Below are 19,154 nucleotides of genomic sequence, written 5' to 3'. Positions count from 1 at the left end.
TGACCCCGTGTTCTGTAATCTACCTATCTAATGTTTTCACCAATATATTTCAAGTCCCTTGACATCATAACTATAAAACATCATGATACTGTTACCAACATACTGCTGGGGTAACATGAGTCTATTTTCAGGTCATGGTCACTCATACTTGGCTCCAGGATAAATGATCTCTTACCCCTTTGAAGTGAGAGTCGTATTTTTTTCCCTCACACATTGCTTGAAAGGGGTGGAAGTCTTTTTTGTCATCTTTTTTGTTTGTTTGGTTTTTGTTTTTTTGAGACAGGGTTGTCCTGGAACTCAATCTGTAGACCACACTGGTCTCGAACTTGGAAATCTGCCTGTCTCTGCCTCCCAAGTGCTGGCTAGAAATCTTTTAATTAATTATTTTACTTTATGTGCATTGGTGTTTTGTCTGTGTGCATGTCTATTTGAGGGTGTCAGATCCCCTGGAACTGGAGTTATAGACAGTTGTGAGCTGCCATGTGGGTGCTGGGAATTGAACTCAGGTCCTCTGGAAGCACAGCCAGTGTTCTTAACTGCTGAGCCATTTCTCCAGCTCCTTTTTGTTATTTTTGTCTCTTCCCCCACCCCCAGCTGAGGACTGAACCCAGAGACTTGCTAGGCAAGTGCTCTACCACTGAGCTAAATCCCCAACCCCAGTAGAAGTCTTTTATAGCAATGAAGTGGGAATTTAGTCATCTCACAAACCATTTATGTAAGGTCCTTATTGTTAGATATGACCAGATATCTCTGAGGTCACACCCCTCTGCAGCTGCCTCTCTACCCTCAATGCTGATGCTGGAATTCTCATTGCTTCTGAGGCTTGTTTGACAAGCACCCAACTGTGATTCTGTGATTCTCAGTCCCTCAAGGGAGTTGAGGGAAACTGATAAGTAGCCTGATGTAATTCTGTAATTCTCCCTGTAAGATTTTGATAGGATAAAAAAAAAAAATCACTGGAAAAGTGATTGTTCCTTGAGACCACAAGATTTAGTGCCAGAGATAGCATGATGTGGTCTGTCTCTAAGTCCCTTGGCCTGTCATTGTCTAATCCGAACACCTGGGAGTTTGACTACAAACCCAGCCTAGCTGTGGGACTACCCCTGTGGCAGCACCAGGAGCCTCAGAATCAGCTCTGAGAAGCGGGTTACCCAAAATGGAGTTACTTGGTCTCTAAGACTTAGCACTTCTTTCCTCATACCTGGGTACCAGAGAACCAGTTAGAGTCACAGACATATTCTTGGTAGGGAGCCTGCCAGTATCTGGAATACTGCAGGAAAAGTGGTCTGATTAGCCTCTAGCCGAAACCTAACACCCCTACAACTCCTCAGGCAACCAGATCCTAAACCAACAAGGATATGTATTCCTTTGAATGATATGTCCCTTACTTCCCTCACATCCTCTAATCGGGCATTAACAAGACTTCTTCCTCCAAGTGCAGCCTCTTCTTTCCCCAAAGCCTTAAAATTGCTATTTTTGCTCTTTCTGAGTAGTCCCAAGTTATTTTCTTTCAGGTCCCACTATTCTGTTTGACATTAAATCTTGTGTCCCTGTCACTAACCTGGCAGAAATGAATATTTTCTAAAAAGATGCTTTAGTTTTAACAGTATTAAAACAATGAACCCCAATCAGGCAGTGGTGTCCCATGCCTTTAATCTCAGCCCTCAGGATTTGGGGCAGGTGGCTCTCTGACTTCAAAGCCAGCCTGTTCTCAAAAACCAACCTACCAACCAAACAACAAAACCCAAGAACTTGGAATTCCTTCAGGAATCTCATGTTGGGAGAAAAAAAGCCTGGGCCAACCAGAGGTGGAACTTTCCTCTCCAAAAATACTTGTCTCCTCCGAGAAAGAGACTGACAACCCCCTAGATATGATGACAGTTCAGTGATGGGGGGGGGCACACCTCATCCTGGACTGCTTAATGTGCCCTGGCCCTCTATTTAAACTTCCATCTCACTGTAGTAACCCCAAGATGGACTGATGGGGGTCCCTGGATGTATTTGGTCCTCTTCCCAACATGGCCATATTGTATAATTCTCCCTTTTCTGCTTTTTACTATTAATTCATGTGTTTTAAATGTCTTCACAAGGTCGGGTGGCTGAACCGGTCTTCAGATAGAGACTGTGACTTCCAGTTTAGGGACAGCCACCAAGAACAATCTGACTCAGTGTCCCTTTTGAATCTGATCCTTGCATATATCTGAGGGGGTGGGCTGAATTGGGTAGCACCTCTTGTCTCTCAAGACTGGCCATTTGGAGTTAGGTAATAGTGTGCTTGTAGAAGACAGCGGAAGTCATTGTTGAAGTATGGGAACTTTCACTAGTGTGTTTGCCTCTTTCTGTCTATAAATTTCACTTTGTGTATGCTTTCAATAATTGTGTGCCTTTGTATATATGTTTTCTATGTTACTGGCTGAATATGGGTAGGTAGAGAAATCTGCTTCATTCCAAATTCCTGAAGTGTGATATATCAGTCTTTCTTTTATTCCAATGAAACCTGTCTGCCTTTTGTTTTCTATGATGTGGTGGGCTGTTGCCATAGACACTGAGCATATCTGTAACCCCTTTGGAAGGGGAGGAAGCAAGAATTGCCCTCTGAGTAAGTGCCCAGTCAGGAAAGCCGGGACAGGCTCTCCTTCCCCTAGTGGAGCCAGTGTGGATCGAGAGGAGTAACCTGGGTTGTTTGGGCAGGCTCCTGTCTAGAATTCCTGATTTGTATCTCATTCTGCCACGTGGGTGTGCTCCTCCCGTCACTTAAGCTTTAAGAGGCGGGTTTGTGGCTTGATGGCCAACCAGGCAAGTTGTTTTGGGATGCATGTCCAATGAAAACTCCAGGCATTAGGAAGATGGCCGCTACCTATCACTGAGACATCCCTTTTTATCCTTGCCATATTTGGGATCTCGGTTTCTCCGACTGTGGGGGGACTCTCCATGTTTCTCCCATCCCTTTCGGCCTCCCCTCCATTGACAGCAGGGAGCACAGGAGGAGACCAGGACACCATGTCGCTGGAAATGGTTTGTTCGGCCAGGTGTGGAAGTGTGGTGCAGCTCTAGTCTGCGGATGAGTCTAGACTGGCTCTGATGAGCCTTGTAGCGGGGATCCTTCTGGGTGGAGCTGGGCCAGCAGCCAGAGCCGCTGTCAAGTCCCTGCTGAGAGTTCAGTGCAGCGGATGCAACAGTGCCCCCCCCCCCCCCCCCAGTGAGTCTCAGCAGACAGGGCGGTGTCGGCGGAGGTTGGTGGAGACCAGGCACACAGGTTGGGAGATCCTACACCAGAGAAGAAAGGGGGTGTGGTGATCCCCAAGTCCTTGTGTGTGTTATGTCACAAACATACAGGGACGTGTTGTGTCTTTTTACACTGTCACAATGTATTAAATAGCCAATAAATGCTTTCTTCTTGGCTGCTGTTTTCCAAGCCTGATTCCGCTTACTCTTAGTCGTGGGCAGTCACAGCTCTTACCCCCATCTTAATCACTAATATTAAATCATACATTAACATTTTACACAAATAAACCAATGTGCAGGTTGTGGAATGGCTAAGTGTTAGAAAGGCCTGGGAGCCCAGAAAGCTTTCCTGAAGTCCAGGCTTTGAGCTAGTGCAGGGACAAAGAAAGGTCTGTTGGGAACTGACTAAGTCTCATCAATCAACCGTACAGGAGAGATTGCGCTGAAACCGAGGACAAAGGCAGGAGTCCTGGCCTGTGGCCGCTGTCCGGTTCTTGACTGCTGATCTTGTAATCAGTGTCATGCTACATACACTCTGGTCTTGGGGTGCTCTCTCTACAGCTCAGGTGAAGGGGTTGCTTATAGTGCTGTTGATAAGCATGTGCATCTGGTGTTTTTGATAAAATTTGGTATGATTTCAGGAGTTGTTTATTGATGTAGTGAGTTTGTGTCTCCTGGTATGCTGGCATACAGTGGCTGTTTGCCCTTTCTAGGGTCTTACGCTTAAACTTCGAGTGAATCAGGTCAAAATTGTTGCTTAATAAAATGGAGGCATTCTAGGCTTGGCACACCCCAAAGCTGATACCCCACATCATTAATTAGCCACGAGCAGTCATCTTTTTATCATCCCTTGTCTCATCCATCTCAGTGGCACATCTGTATTCCCAAGGAGACTTCATGCGGTTCTGGTCTCCTTCTGTTGCTGTAATAAAATACTCTGAAACAGAGATCTGCCTGCCTCTGTCTCCTGAGTGCTGAGATTAAAGGCCTGCACCACCACTACTTGGCATAGACTGTCCTTATTTTAACTGTTGTTAAGAGCTCCCGAATTTGGAATGTACAGATTCTCATTGCCTTTGTTTCTAGTTTTCCTTAATGTGTGATGAAGACTGGCCAGCAAGATCAGCATCTACCAACATCTGACCATAGATGACTAGGAAATAATCTTTAATTATAGATAACTTTATCAATACATAATATACAACCACATTCAAGTTTTATCTCCTATAAAGGATTTTTGTAACTTACTTTGGCTCTTTGTGACATATTTAAGCTTTCTGGCTTTGCCCTCACAGCTTTAAAAAGTATATTTTTTGTTATTGTGGGTGTGCTTGTGAATTCACACCATCTCCTAGTGGAAGCCAGAGGACCACTATTTAGAGTCACTTCTCTCCTTCCACATTTATGTGAGTTCCAGGCTTCAAAGTCAGGTGGCCAGGTATGCAGAGTGAGCACCTTTAGCCACTGCACTGAGCCATGTTGATGAGCCACGTATGTCGTCTTCACTTAATTTATACATTTTTATTCCATGAGCATTGGTGGTTTTGCCTGCATGTAGGTCTGTGTGAGGATGTTGGATCCCCTGGAACTGGAGTTATAGACAGATGTGAGCTGTTATGTGGATGCTGGGAATTGAACCCCGGTCCTCTGAAAGAGCAGCCTGTGCTCTAAACTGCTGAGACATCCCTCCAGCCCCTCTCTTTTTTTCTTTCTTTCTTTCTTTCTTTCTTTCTTTCTTTCTTTCTTTCTTTCCTCCTTCCTTCCTTCCTTCCTTCCTTCCTTCCTTCCTTCCTTCCTTCCTTCCTTTCTTGCTTTTCTTTCTCTTTTGTGTTTTTTGGTTCTCAAGACAGGTTATCTCTGTGTAGCCCTGGCTGTCCTGGAACTCACTCTGTAGACCAGGCTAGCCTCAAACTCAAGAGATCCACCTGCCTCTGCCTCCCACATGCTGGGATTAAAGGCCTGTGCTGTCACTGCCCAGCAGCAGTCCCTTTTTGCTTTAACATTCTTTTTCCAAAATATTATCATCTTGCTATAACTTTAAAGACCTTTTAAAAAGACTTGGTGATTTCTTTTTGTCTTTCAGAATTTAGAAAACATTTTCTTAAAAATATACCTTATTTTTAAAGATGTATTTTATTTTAAATTATTAGTGTAGGTGAGCAGTTGTAAATGCAGGTACCCATGGACTCTAGAAGAGGGCATTGGGTCCCCTGGAGCTGAAGTTACAGGTGGTTGTTGTCGGAATACTGTTCTAGAATGAAGTCATGTGAAGAGATTTCTTGTGGCCTTGGTTTCTTCAAACTTGTTCTTCAAATGTGTTTTTGTGCCCTTCCCAGGTGTAGCAGATAGGAATGAGCTTACTTCAAATTATTCATTACATCAGGCTACTGTTATTTGTTTATATGCCTTTATGGAAAAACACATTTTTGCCATGTGTGGCTGGTCTACTACATGCTGCTTGTCCTTGTGACTGCACACTTTACTCATGTGACTCCTCTTAACCGTCAGTAAACTTGTCTGGTGCTCTGAATAAAGTTGGCCATAGCATTAGACTTTAGTCACCCTCCTTATGGGCTCCGTTCTCCCAGGTGCCACTGCCTCTAGAGCGTGCCAGTTGTGAGCCACCTGATGTCAGTGCTAGGAAATCAGCTCAGGTGCTCTCTAGATCTGTGTTCTTAATTGCTAGCCATTGCTCCAGGCCTCACAACTTCATATTTTAATGAAAACCCTAGAAGCTCTACATTATATACCTCTAAGACATGTTAGTCATCCTTAAGATACATGGTTAATTATTTATTCATTTATTTTTTTCAATCAACTTTAATTCACCAACATGTTAAAGATTTAAGTTATCCACCAGGCAGTGGTGGCACAAGCCTTTAATCCCATCACTCAGGAGGAGAGGCAAGTGGATCTCTGTGAATTTGAGGCCAGCCTGGTCTACAGAGAGAGAGTTATAGGACAGCCAGGGCTGCACAGAGAAACCCTTTCTCAAAACAAACAAACAAACAAATGAAAAAAGATTTAAGTTTTTTTATAACAGGCAGTTGGAAAGTGTGTTTTTGTTTAAAAAGGACCACTTTTTTTTTTGTTTGTTTTGTTTTTTGAGACAGGGTTTCTCTGTGTAGTTTTGCACCTTTCCTGGAACTCCCTCTGCAGTCCAGGCTGGCCTTGAACTCACAGAGATCTGCCTGCCTCTGCCTCCCAAGTGCTGGGATTAAAGGTGTGCACCACCGCTGCCCGGCTTAAAAATGAAAAGGACCACTTTTAAGTTTGGTCTGTAAGGCAACAAAAAAGTAGTTAGAAAACTCTAGCATCTCAGTCTAGTTTGGTATCCATTGCTTTTCTTTGGGAAAGTTGAAACATAGCCTTTATCTTAACAGTAGCTGTCTTAGATGTTAGGAGCTGCAGAGCATCTTTGACTCATTTCCACATGAGGCCCCTCTGAGGACCAGTTAATTCCTAAGAAACAATAAGAACCTTCTTTTAAAGATTTATTTTTATTTTATGTGTATTGATTTCTTGCCTGCATGTATGTATGTGCACCATAGGTATGCCTGGTGCCCTTGGAAGCCAAAGGACAATGGAGTCCCTTGGAAGTGGAGTTACAGACAATTGAGATCTGCCATGTGGGTGCTGGAAACCAAACCCCAGTCCTCTGAAAGAGCAGCCAGAGCTCCCACTGCCAAGCCTGATATCACTCCAGCCCTAGCGATAAGAATCTTTGACCACTTACAGACTAAGAACTGAGGTAATGACCACAGAAAAGAGACCAAACATATTGGTGCATACCTCTTTGCTCTGAACCTCTTCCTCTTAACAGAAACTCATGCCATCTCCCAGAAACCAGGTTAATATCACCAGACCCCTTTATTTGTTCTCCAGGCAGAGCCACGTTGATGTACAGAGCTGTCTTTCACTCTCTGTGTCTCTAACTGGCATATTGGGACCCTTGGCCAAGCTTAGTCTGTCATGATTTCCAGAATCAGCATGCTGAGATTTAAAATTCTAGCTACATTGTGAACTAGGAAATATTTGGACTAATTTAACTTATTCATCTTATGAGCCATTCTGGTTTTGCACATACAATATAAAAAATGCAAGCACATGTAGACAATATTTATATTCATATAGCCATACATAAAGATGGATTTAAATAGAAATATTTTACTTCATTTATGAAGACCTATAATTTGTGGGTACTAAGCTAGACTACTAATTTGAATTTTTTTAAAAAACTTATTTTATGTGCATAGATGTTTTGATGCATGTATGTCTGTGCACCATGTGTGTGCTTGGTACTGACAGAGGCTAGAAGGGGGCATTGGATCCCCAGAAATTATAGAAATTATGAGCCACCATTTGGGTGCTAGGAATCAAACCTAGGTCCTCTGGAAGAGAGAGCAGACAGTCCTTTGTTGCAGAATATTTGTACACTGTGAAGATGTGTCTTAGCCAGGGCACCTTCTGATTGGTTTAATAAAGAGCTGAATGGCCAATATCTAGACAAGAGGCATAAGCAGGATTTCCGGAGAGAGAAAGAGGAGAAGAATCTAGGGGCACAGGAGACAAGGAGAGAAAATAGGAGGTGCAAGATAGAAGAGAGGTAATGCCACATGATAGAATGTACATTAGTATAAATGGGTAAATCTAAATTATAAAAGCTAGTTAGGAGCTAAGCTATAGGCTGAGCTGTCATAATTAATAAAAAGTCTCTGTGTCATTATTTGGGAGCTGGCTGTCATTATTTGGGAGACTCATTACAGTCCTTTTAACTTTTGAGTTGTCTCTCCAGCCTCATATTTGATATTTTTTTTTTTTTTTTTGACAGAGTCTCACTGTGTAACTCTGCTGGCCTGGAACTTGCTATCAGGCTGGACTTGAACTTGCCTCTGCCTTTACAGTGCTAATACTAAAGGTATGTGCCACCAGCACAGCCACAGCCTGTCCTTTTGAAAGTCATGATTTTAATATAAACAGTGCAGAAAAGTCACAGAGCCTACCCAGATCTGTAAGCAGTAACAGATTTTTAAATTGCAATATTTTTTTCTTTTGAACCCCTATGCAGGCTAGGATAAGAAACGGGTTGAAGGGGGTAAAACACCTCTCTTTCTAATTTGCAGTTTTGGTTTTTATAGTGGAGAAAGTGCACATTCAGGCAATAGTTCTTATACCTTAGTAATGGAATTGTAAGCTAAAATTTCTCTTTAAAATGTAAGACAACCCTGAATGCGCTCAATCTTGTCTGATCTTAGAAGCTGATCAGGGTTTAGCCTGGTTAGTACTTGGATGGGAAACCTAATGGGAATATGAGGTGCTGTAGGCCATTTTTCTTTCTTTAAGTAAGATATTTGCTATAATTTCTTTTGAGTAGCATTTGTGAAAGAACGCAGTTTACAACCAGGTTTAAAATGTAAAGAACCTTCTTTTGTAAACAAAGTAAAGTGCTGTAAAGTGGACCTCTGAGGGGTGGTGTTTCTCTCAGCTGTGAAGGACAAGCTGGAAATGTCAGGCCTTATGTCATTTTATCGTTTTGACCCTAAGTAAGCACAGATTATTCTTTTTGATAAGATGTCTTTTCTGCTTGTTTGTTTTGTTTTTTTAAGACAAGGTTTCTCTGTGTAGCCCTGGCTGTCCTGGCACTCAGTAGACTGGGTTGGCCTTGAACCCACTGAGATCTGCCTGCCTCTGTCTCCTGCATGCTGGGATTAAAGTCGTGTGCCACCACCACCTGGCTCAATCCCTTAAGAAACGTACTGTGTCTCATAAGCACTCTTGGCCTTCTCAGAGGTTGCTGAAGTTTCCTGTGGAACAACTAAACCTGAGCTGGGGTTCAGGCCTGTTTGCTATTTGCTCCTGGCTGTACAGTGCCCCTCGAGTCCCTCCTGTCTTTTTGTCCTATCTCACTGTCTTCCTTTTTTTACATTAAAACATCCCTTACCTCTGGATAAAACTAGTTCATAATCTCACATCCTTCCCCACCTAAAAGCCTTAACTTATCTTCATACTGGCATCCTTTTAGCATTTCTCTTCCTAGCTTCACAGAACCACTGCTAGTTCTGCCATACATTGCTTGGGCATTGGTGCCATGTGACACCCCCCCTCCTTAATTTTGGGCCTTTCATTTATTTGAAGTCAGCACTATATGGATGACACTGCCAAGTTTTGCTGAAGAGGGTGGAGCCTCTGAAGCTTGCAGCCAGAGCCTTGGTCAGGTGCAGTTTTGTACTCAGACATTTCCTGCTGTCCTGGTGCAGCTCCGGAGGACTTGCTTCTGTGGTGCTGATCTCAATTACAGCTCCTTCCTCAGCCTTCATGTCTCCAAAGTTCTCACAAGCATGGCCCCCTAACTGAACTCTCTTTGAATCATTCAGGGGACTTTCTAATCAAAAGTTCAAAACCCTTCTATATTTCTCCTGTATAAGTCAAGGTTTCTAAAGAACAGAACTGATAGAATGGACACACACACACACACAGATGCAGACATACAGACACACACATACAGACATACATACACACAGAGACACACAGAGAGACACAGACACAGACACAGATACAGACATACAGACACACACACACAGAGACATACAGACACACAGACATACATACACACAGAGACACAGACACACACACAGAGATACAGACATACAGGCACACACACAGAGACATACACACACACACAGACACACACAGACAGAGATACATACACACACACCCAGACATACAGACACACACATACATACACACACACACACACACACACACACACACACACACACACACGCACAATTACAGGCTAGGTAGTCCAACTGTGGCTGGTTTTTTTTTATGCAAAGGCCAAGAATCCAACAATTGTTCAGTCCATGAGACTGGGTGTCAGCTGTCCTAATCTGGAGCTGGAGTCCCAGGGATGTCCTAGAGAGCTGCCAGTTTTTGGTCTACATTAGAATCCCAGGGGTGTGGGCTCTACCACCAGTGAAGGAGTGCCTCAGGAACAGGACAGATGAGCTTCCAGTGAAAGTCAGGTAAGCAGGTAAACAGCAAAAGCTTTCTTCTTCCATGTCCATTTATGGGGACTGATGCCAGAAGGTGTGGCTCAGATTTAAGGTGGGTCTTCCACCTCAAAGAATCCAACCAAGGAAAGTCTTTCACCATTTTGGTTTCATTTAATTCTGGATGTAGTCAATTCACAACCAAGATTAGTCATCATAAGCCTACCCCTTATCAACTTTAATCACAATCATCCCCTTATGACTGAATACATTGATAAAAGCAGTCAGGCAGTAGTTGTGCACAGCTTTAATCCTAGCACTTAGGAGGCAGAGGCAAGTGGCTCTGCATTTGAGGCCAGCCTGATCTACAGAGCAAGTTCCAGGACAGCCAGGGCTACACAGAGAAAACCCTGTCGAATAACTATAAATAAATAAAATAATAACAATAGCCAAGCCATAATTACAACTAACATGATAAGTATCCCATATATAATCACAAATACAATTATATATTTTAGACTAGGTGGCAATATCTCTTGAAGGACATTCTTTTAGTGTCTTAAAACTTAAATATGATGACATTATCTTGATGTTACATTACATGATAAAGTCATAGAGGAAAGAAAACACAAATATCTGTTTAATATATGCACAACACATTGTTACCAAAATAGGACAGAACCACTCAAGTTTATTTTCATTTCTGTCAAGAGACATCATGACCAAGGAAACTTACAGAAGAGTTTCAGAGGGTAAATCAGGATGGGGAACATGTCAGCAGGCAGGCAAGCATGGTGTTGGAGCAGTAGCTGAGAGCTTGCATGTTGTAACAACAACCACAAGGCAGGATGCCAACTAGAATGGCATGGGCTTTTGAAACCTCAAAGCCCACTCCGAGTGACACACCCCCTCATACAAGGCCACACCTTCTAATCTTTCCCAAGCAGTTCCACCAAGTAGGGACCAAACATTCAAATATATGAGCCTATCGGGGCCATTCACATTCAGACCACCACACCTCCCCAAAGCAGTTTTAAAGACCAAAGAACCACACAGTCCAATCTACAACAGCCACAGTTCTCAGTACCCATTTCTGTCTTAGTTGATTTTCTTGTTACTGTGGTAAAAATGCCCTCGAAAAAGCAAGTTAAGAAAAAAGTTCTTTTCTCTGGTCCCAGGTCAAAAGTACAGTCCATCCTAGTCAAGAAGCACCTGGTCACGTCATCTACAACCAAGAAGCAGAGAATGCTAAATTAATGCTCATGCACATCAGGGATGCACACAGTTCATGAGTCCCTCCCTGGGGAGCAGTCCTGCCCATAACTAAGGTGATCAATCTCACATCAGTTAATCAAAATAACCTTTCACAGATCTTCTCAAAGACTGACTTTAATATAGATGACCACACTTAGGCATGCCCAGAGTTTTGTCTCCTAGATTATTCTAGACTAGGTCAAGTGACAATTAGCACTAACCACGCTTCTTTTTTTTTTTTTTAAATCCTCCATCACACTTCTTTTTTTTTTGTTTGTTTATTTGTTTTGTTTTCGTTTGTCAAGACAGTGTTTTCCTGTGTGTAGTCCTGGCTGTCCTGGAACTTGCTCTATAGACCAGGCTGGCCTCGAAATCAGAAATCCACCAACCTCTTCCTGCCAAGTGCTAGGATAAAAGATGTGTACCACCATTGCCTGATACCATCACACTTTTAGTAGTTATAAAATTTCATGCATGTCTATGAGGGGGTCACATGGTAGTAAAAGCTGTTTATTTTTTCATTGTTCATTGTGTTCCCAAATAAAAATGATAATACTAATTTATTAGAACATGACTAATCATTTAATAGGTCCTGTATAAGTTCTTGTATTGTGACAAAGCTCCTGAGAAGGGAATTTAAGAGAGCAGGGGTTTACTCTGGATTTAGTTCAAGGTTGCAATTGGGGGAAGCTTGACAACAGGAGTTGGAGGCAGCTGCTCACATTGCATCTGCAGTCAGGAAGCAGAAGGCAATGAATTCCAATGCTTAGTTACCTCTGTCCTCTGAATCCACGTTCCCACAGCCTAGTGAATGGTGGGTGTATCCCACATACAGGGTAAGTCCTTCTGCCTAAAATGTAAAAGAATCCCAGACATACATGGCAAAAGTCTTGTATACTAGGTGATTTTTAGATTCTGTCAAGTTGAAAATTAATATGTACCATCAGGTCTTAAAAAAAGTAAAAATGATTATTTTGTTTTATGTATTATGGTTATTTTGCCTGAGTGCACATCCATGTGTGCACCTGGTGCCTGCAGAGACCAGAAGAGAGGGTTGGATTCCCTGGAATTGAAGTTGCACAGTTGTGAGCTTCCTTGTGAGTGCTAGGAATCAAATCCAGGTCTCCTGGAAGAGCAGCCAGTACTCTTAACTGATGAGCCATCTCTCTGGCCTTATATCACAAGACTTATCAAATTATTATTTAAGAATACTCTGTGAGAAAGCAGGTACACACTTCTAAATGTTTTTTATAGTGAATCACAGAGTATATATTCAAGTCCTTAACAAGTTGTGAGGAGTGATTCAATACTATCCACTTGTTTTAGTCACTGTTCTATTTCTGTGAAGAGACACTATGACCATGGCAACTCTTATAAAAGAAAGCATTTAGTTGGGAGTTTGCTTACAGTTTCAGACGTTTAGTCCGTTTTCATCATGGTAGGGAGCTGAAGTAGTAACTGAGTGCTACAACCTGATTGGCAGGCCAGGAGGCATGGGGGAAGGGAGAGAGAGAAAGAGATGAGGGAGGGAGAGGGGGGACAGAGAGGGGAGAGGACAAGAGAGGGGAGAGGAGAGGAGAGGGGAGGGGAGAGGCTGGGCCTGGCAGGGGGCTTTTGAAACCTCAAAGCCTACCCCAGTGACACACTATCTCCAACAAAGCCACATCTACTCTAAGAAGGCTCCACCTCCAAATCATTCTAACCCTTCTCAGTCATTCCCTAATAACTAAGCATTCAAATATATGAGCCTATGGGGACCAATCTTATTCAAAACACCATACCACTGAACCAACTTCTTAAAGATTCAACATTCAGAAAATATAGAGTCTAACCAAATAGTTTCTCTCTGATAATACCTGGAAATGTAATATGGATTCTGAGAGAAAACAATGATATAAAAGTCACATATGCTTGGCATCAACTGTTTAGGAAAGCTACATCATTTTTATAGTTATATAAGGAGGAATCACTCTTAATCACAGGTCCCAGATACCCAGAGAAATGAAATTTTTTTTCTTCAGCCTTTTTTTTTTCATGTGAAAGAGGCATCTCCTTAGATGTCCCTGTTATTGCTGAATGGTCCACAAAACAAACAGACAAACCAGTAACAACCTTGTCCATAGCAGTACAGTGACCTCCCCTCCTAACGCTGGGCGGGCCAGCTCTATCACATTAGGACAAGCTGCCTCTGTACTTCTGAACTTGACTTTTCCAGGTCACCAGCTGTGTTGATAGAGTTTTAATCTGAGTTGATGTTTCTCACATCTTTTTAACCACCATCCACAATAAGAAAAATTCACTGTATAGTGGGTGTGTGTGTGTGTGTTTCTTTTTTTTTTTTTCATTTTTCTTTATTAAGGAACTTTCTATTCACTCTACATACCACCCACAGATCCCACCTCCTCCCTCGTCCCATATTCCAGCCCTCCCTCCCAAGCCACCCCACATCCCCACATCCCCTAAATGGGGAGTGTGCAGAGCCCACTACACTGAGCGTAGGGAGGTCCAAGCCCCGTCCCACTGTACCAAAGCTGTGCAAGGTATCACACCACAGGTACCAGATTCCCAAAAGCCTGCCCATGCACCAGGGATGGATCCCGATCCCTCTGCCTGGGTGTTCCCCAAACAGTTTGAGCCAAACAACCATCTTCTATATCCAGAGGGCCTAGTCCAGTCCCATGGGGGCTCCACAGCCACTAGTCTACAGTTCATGGGACTCAAATAGTGTGACCAGTCATCTCCGCACTTCTTCCCCTCATGACCTCCACGTTCCCCACCTGCAGAATCCCTCCTCTCTCTCATTGATTGGATTCCTGGAGCTCAGCCTGGCGCCTGGCCATGGATCTCTCCATCTGTCTCCATCAGTTACTGGACAAAGGCTCTATGACAGTTAGGATATTCGATAGACTGGTCACCAGAGTAGACCAGTCCAGGCATCCAAGTCCAGCAGACCAAGGTGGTGTCATCCTTGTGGGTTCCTGAGAGCCTCCCCAGCACCCTGCCTCTTCCTATTTCCATGATGTCCTCATCTATCATGGTATCTTCCTTCAGTATTTGTAAGAATATGTAGTCTTGGGATAGCTAATATTGGATTTTTTTCTTTTTTTTTTCTTTTGGGTTTTTTGAGATAGAGTTTCTGTGTAGTTTTGGTGCCTGTTTTGGATCTCGCTCTGTAGACCAGGCTGGCCTCAAACTCACAGAGATCTGCCTGGCTCTGCCTCTCGAGTGTCAAAATTAAAAGTCGCCCAGCAAAAGTGGTTTTACAAGGCTTTTTTTTTTGCTTTTCGAGACGGGGAGTGGTGGTGGTGGTGGTGGTGGTGGTGGTGGGGTTCTGTGTAGCTTTGGAGTCTGTCCTGGAACTCACTTTGTAGACCAGGCTAGCCTTGAACTCACAGAGATCCACCTTGGATTTTCTTTGGGACATTACATAGTCAGAATTTGTTATAAAAGTTGTCACAGTGACCCAGTGGACAAAGAGAAATTAGCACAGCTACGAGAGCAAAGATGGTCCTGTTCTGCTGTTGCTTTCCCTGACGGTTCCAATCTACTGTCAGAATCTTGGTATGTATGAACAGTAAGAGTATGGTGACCAGCCAGGCAGTGGTGGTGCATGCCTGTAATTCCAGCACTCGGGAGGCAGAGCCAGGTGGATCTCTGTGAGTTCGAGGCCAGCTTGGTCTATAGATCGAGATCCAGGACAGGCACCAAAAGTACAAAGTGAAACCCTGTCTTGGAAAAAAAAAAAAAGAGTGTGGTGACCAAGACACTAAGACAACTTGAACATATATGGAACACAGTGTCACAATAACTTCTTATGAAGTCTAGATAGCTGGTACTGTGAGGTTCATCCTTGTGGAAATACACGTGTGCTCTTTTAGGAGTCAGTGACCTTTGAGGATGTGGCTGTGCACTTCACCAAGGAGGAGTGGTCGATGCTGGATCTATCTCAAAAGGACCTCTACAAAGATGTGATGAAGGAAATATTGAGAAACATGGTGTCAATAGGTAAAGACATAATCATTCTCATAATAAGTCAATCAAACAAAAGTGCTTCTAATTCATCATTGCTGCTGCATGTACTGAAATATGACAAAGAAACATTTGGGTCTACTTATCTGACAGTGGAGACACCACAATCAGGAAGGTGGTTTCCTCAAAGTGAGACTCATCCATCCCACTTGTTATATGCTGACTCCTATGCTTTCCCCAAACGCAGAAAATTTGACTGTATAATTCGTGGTAGTGGGAGACTGTGTTCACACTCTGTCCTGAAAAGAGGGAGAAAGGAGAGGGTAATTATATGAGATGGGGTCACTTTATACCATGAATTTAGTTGGAATCTACTAATGTTTTTACTGTAATGTCATGATCCATAATGATTTGTCTTAATCTGTATTTTAGGAAACATAAGGAAACACCAAAAGACTGAAAATGAATACCAAAATTCTGAGAGAAAACTAAGGTAATCCAGTTTCCTCAAAGTTTATGATGCCATAGGACATTTTACAAAAAGGTAAACGATACAAATATATCAATCTTCAATCTGAGTTGATCTCAGGAAATTGTCTCCAAAACTGCTTGTTCCACATCATCAGTAAGAACATCTCAGATATTCAAGCATTGGAACCAACTGGAGTATCATGATGCCAGTTGTGATACTTTATCATACTTTATATGTACAAATTTTATACCATATACATTATAGAAAATGAAATATCAGTTTATCTACAATCTTGGGTATCAGGTGCATATGAAACAAAAATAAGATTACTCTTTTAGACTGGAATTAATAATTGAGATATTTATTAACATATAGGCAGGTGTGGGGCCACACCTTTAATCCCAGCACTTGGGAGGCAGAGGCAGGTGGATCTCTGATCTAGAGACTAGCCAGTCTACTCAGTGAGTGTCAGGCCAGCCAGCACTTCAAAGTGAAATCCTATCTTAATAAATAAATAAATAAATAAACGAACAAACGAAAAGATAACTCAATATAGACATTTGTCTTAGGGTTTCTATTGCTGTGAAGAGATACTATGACATTGGCAACTCTTATAAAGGAAAACATTTAAATGAGTCTGGCTTATGGGTTCAGCGGTTTAGTCCATTATCATCATGGTGGGAGGCATGGTGGCATTCAGGCAGACAAAGTGCTGGAGAAGGAGCTGAGAGTTCTACATCTGGATTCACAAGCAGCAGAAAGAGGAAGAGTGACACACTGGGCCTGGATTGAGCATCTGAAACCTCAAAACCCATCCCTAGTGACACACTTCCTCCAACATGGCCACACCCACTCCATCAAGGCCACACCACCTAATGGTACCACTCCCAGTGAGCCAGTGGGGGCCATTTTCATTTAAACTACCACAACATTCAAGTAGTTCAAAATGCAACATTATTTTCACTATCAGTTTATGTATCAAATTGTGCACAATATTGAGTACTGAAATGTGTATTTAAATGTGAAATATACATTTAATGTTTGTCAAGCATGGAAACAATATAACTTCTCATTGTGTCGATTATACTATTGTTTTTTATTATAGCTACCCTCAAATCATGCTGCATAGCATTCAGTTAAAATATGTTCAAGATTCTTAAAGTACATAGAACCAATATTCCTACTGGTAAATCATTAATAATCAAACACTTTCATTTCTTACAGATGTCAACTGGTAGAGAAACTACATGACTGTAAAGAAGGTCATAAGTGTGCAGAAATCTTCAACTTCTCTACAGAAGGCACTGTAAATCATAAATTTTATCCAGGAGTAAGCATATGTAAAAGAAATGGGTTTGTAAATGTAGTCATTGGCCATTTAGCTCTAAGTGTGCAGCTAAAACCTAGGCCAAGGCAGAAATCAAATGAAGTCCAGGACCGTGGAACGGAGTTGGATGATAATAAGGAATCTGAGGACACCTCCAGCTCTGCCCTATCTTTTCAGAAGCATGAAAGTACTGACACTGCTGAGAAATCTAATAAAAATAAGCAGTCTAATGAAGACTTAAGCCTTGGTCAAAATCATGAAAGGACCACTGCTGAAGAAAGACACCATGAATGTAAGGACCACTGCTGAAGAAAGACACCATGAATGTAAGCAGTGTGGGAAAACTTTTACTTCCCTCAGGTCCTTGAAGGGGCACGAACAGCATTACCATGCAAAGAAATCCTTTGCATGTAAGCAGTGTGGGAAAGCCTTCCCTTTCCCCAGTTCCCTGCAAGTACATGAAAGGATCCACACTGGAGAGAAGCCCTATACATGTAAGCAGTGTGGGAAAACCTTTGCATATTCCAGTTCTCTTCTAAGACATGAAAAAATTCACACCGGCACAAGTTCCCATAAGTGTCAACTATGTGGGAAAACCTTTACTCGTCTGAATTCTCTTTTAAGGCATAAAATAATCCACACTGGTGAGAAGCCCTAGGCATGTAATCAGTGTGGGAAAAGCTTTTCTCGTTCTGCTTCCCTTCAAAGACACACAAGAATCCACACTGGAGAGAAACCCTATGTATGTAAGCAATGTGGGAAAGGATTCATTACTTCTACTTATCTTCAAGTACATGAACGAACTCACACTGGGGAGAAAGCTTATGTATGTAAGGAGTGTGGGAGTGCCTTCATGCTTTGGACTCAGTTTCAGAAACATAAAGTAACTCACAGTGGTGTGAATCCCTATGTTTGTAAGCAGTGTGGGAAAGGCTTCACTCGTCTCGGTTCCCTACAAATACATGAAAGAATTCACACTGGTGAGAAGCCCTATGTGTGTAAGCAGTGTGCAAAAGCCTTCTTGTCTTTGAATCAGTTAAGATGACATGAAGTAACTCACAGCGGCGTCAAACCCTATCAGTGCAAACAATGTGGGAAGGGATTTATCTGTTCAACAACCTTTCGAAGTCATGAAAAGATACACAGTGGAGATAACCCGTATGTGTGTTCACAATGTGAGAAAGTTTTGAGTTCTGACAGTGCTTTGTGGAAACATAAAATGATTCACACCGGAGAGAAACCTTGTGTATGTAAGCAGTGTGGTAAAACATTCACTCATTTAAGTTCTCTTCAGTATCATGCACTGATGCACAGTGGAGAGAAACCCCATGAATGTAAGAAATGTGGGAAAGGCTTTAGGTCTCTAAGCCACCTTAAAAAGCATGAAAGAACTCAACACTGAATAGAAACCTTATGCATGTAAACAATGTGGGAAAGCCTTTCCTTATTCTCACTGGCATAATGTTTACACATTTTAAATGGCTGGGTTGCTTTCACATAAGCAACCTCACTCTGAAGATAAGTCTACCAATGTGTGAAAGCCTTCTATCATACTGATTTCTTTTTTCTCCCTACTGATTTCTTAAAAAATCAAAAACAAAACCAAAAACAAAACAAACTTGAAACAGCCACAATGGAGGGGAACATTTAAAAAAAAAGTAACATGGAAATGGTTTTTGTACTAAAAGTTTTTAAGTCCATGAACAAAGTCACACTAGAGAAAAGCCCTAGGAATGCAGGTGATGTTTAAATCCTTGTAGTCCCAGATCATGGAAAAGACATGCCACAGATTATACTGCAGAAAACCCTGTGCATATTTGCAATGTAGAAACTCTTTACTTCTTCCCTGCTTCCTCCAAATAAGTCTACTACTGGGGACTAGAGAGATGGCTAAGCAGTTAAGAATGCTGACTGG

General features: G+C 42.3%; 1 protein-coding gene and 1 non-coding gene across 2 annotated transcripts; both read left to right on the top strand.

The window, feature by feature from the left end:
• The first annotated feature begins 3,000 nt into the window (after positions 1–3,000).
• On the top strand, positions 3,001–18,716 carry LOC118571466 (zinc finger protein 14-like). The gene is given in 5 exon segments (XM_036170491.1): positions 3,001–3,015; positions 15,350–15,476; positions 15,873–15,933; positions 17,137–17,499; positions 17,534–18,716. Coding segments are annotated over 5 exon segments (1,674 nt in total). The 3' UTR covers positions 18,642–18,716.
• Positions 15,579–15,742, top strand: LOC118572050. The gene has a single exon (XR_004943430.1). It is a non-coding gene; the product is annotated as a U1 spliceosomal RNA (small nuclear RNA).
• Positions 18,717–19,154: the final 438 nt, after the last annotated feature.

The sequence above is a fragment of the Onychomys torridus genome, chromosome 21, assembly GCF_903995425.1.
Source record: "Onychomys torridus chromosome 21, mOncTor1.1, whole genome shotgun sequence".
Taxonomy (NCBI): Eukaryota; Metazoa; Chordata; class Mammalia; order Rodentia; family Cricetidae; genus Onychomys; species Onychomys torridus.
This window is presented reverse-complemented; position numbering and strand designations above follow the sequence as displayed.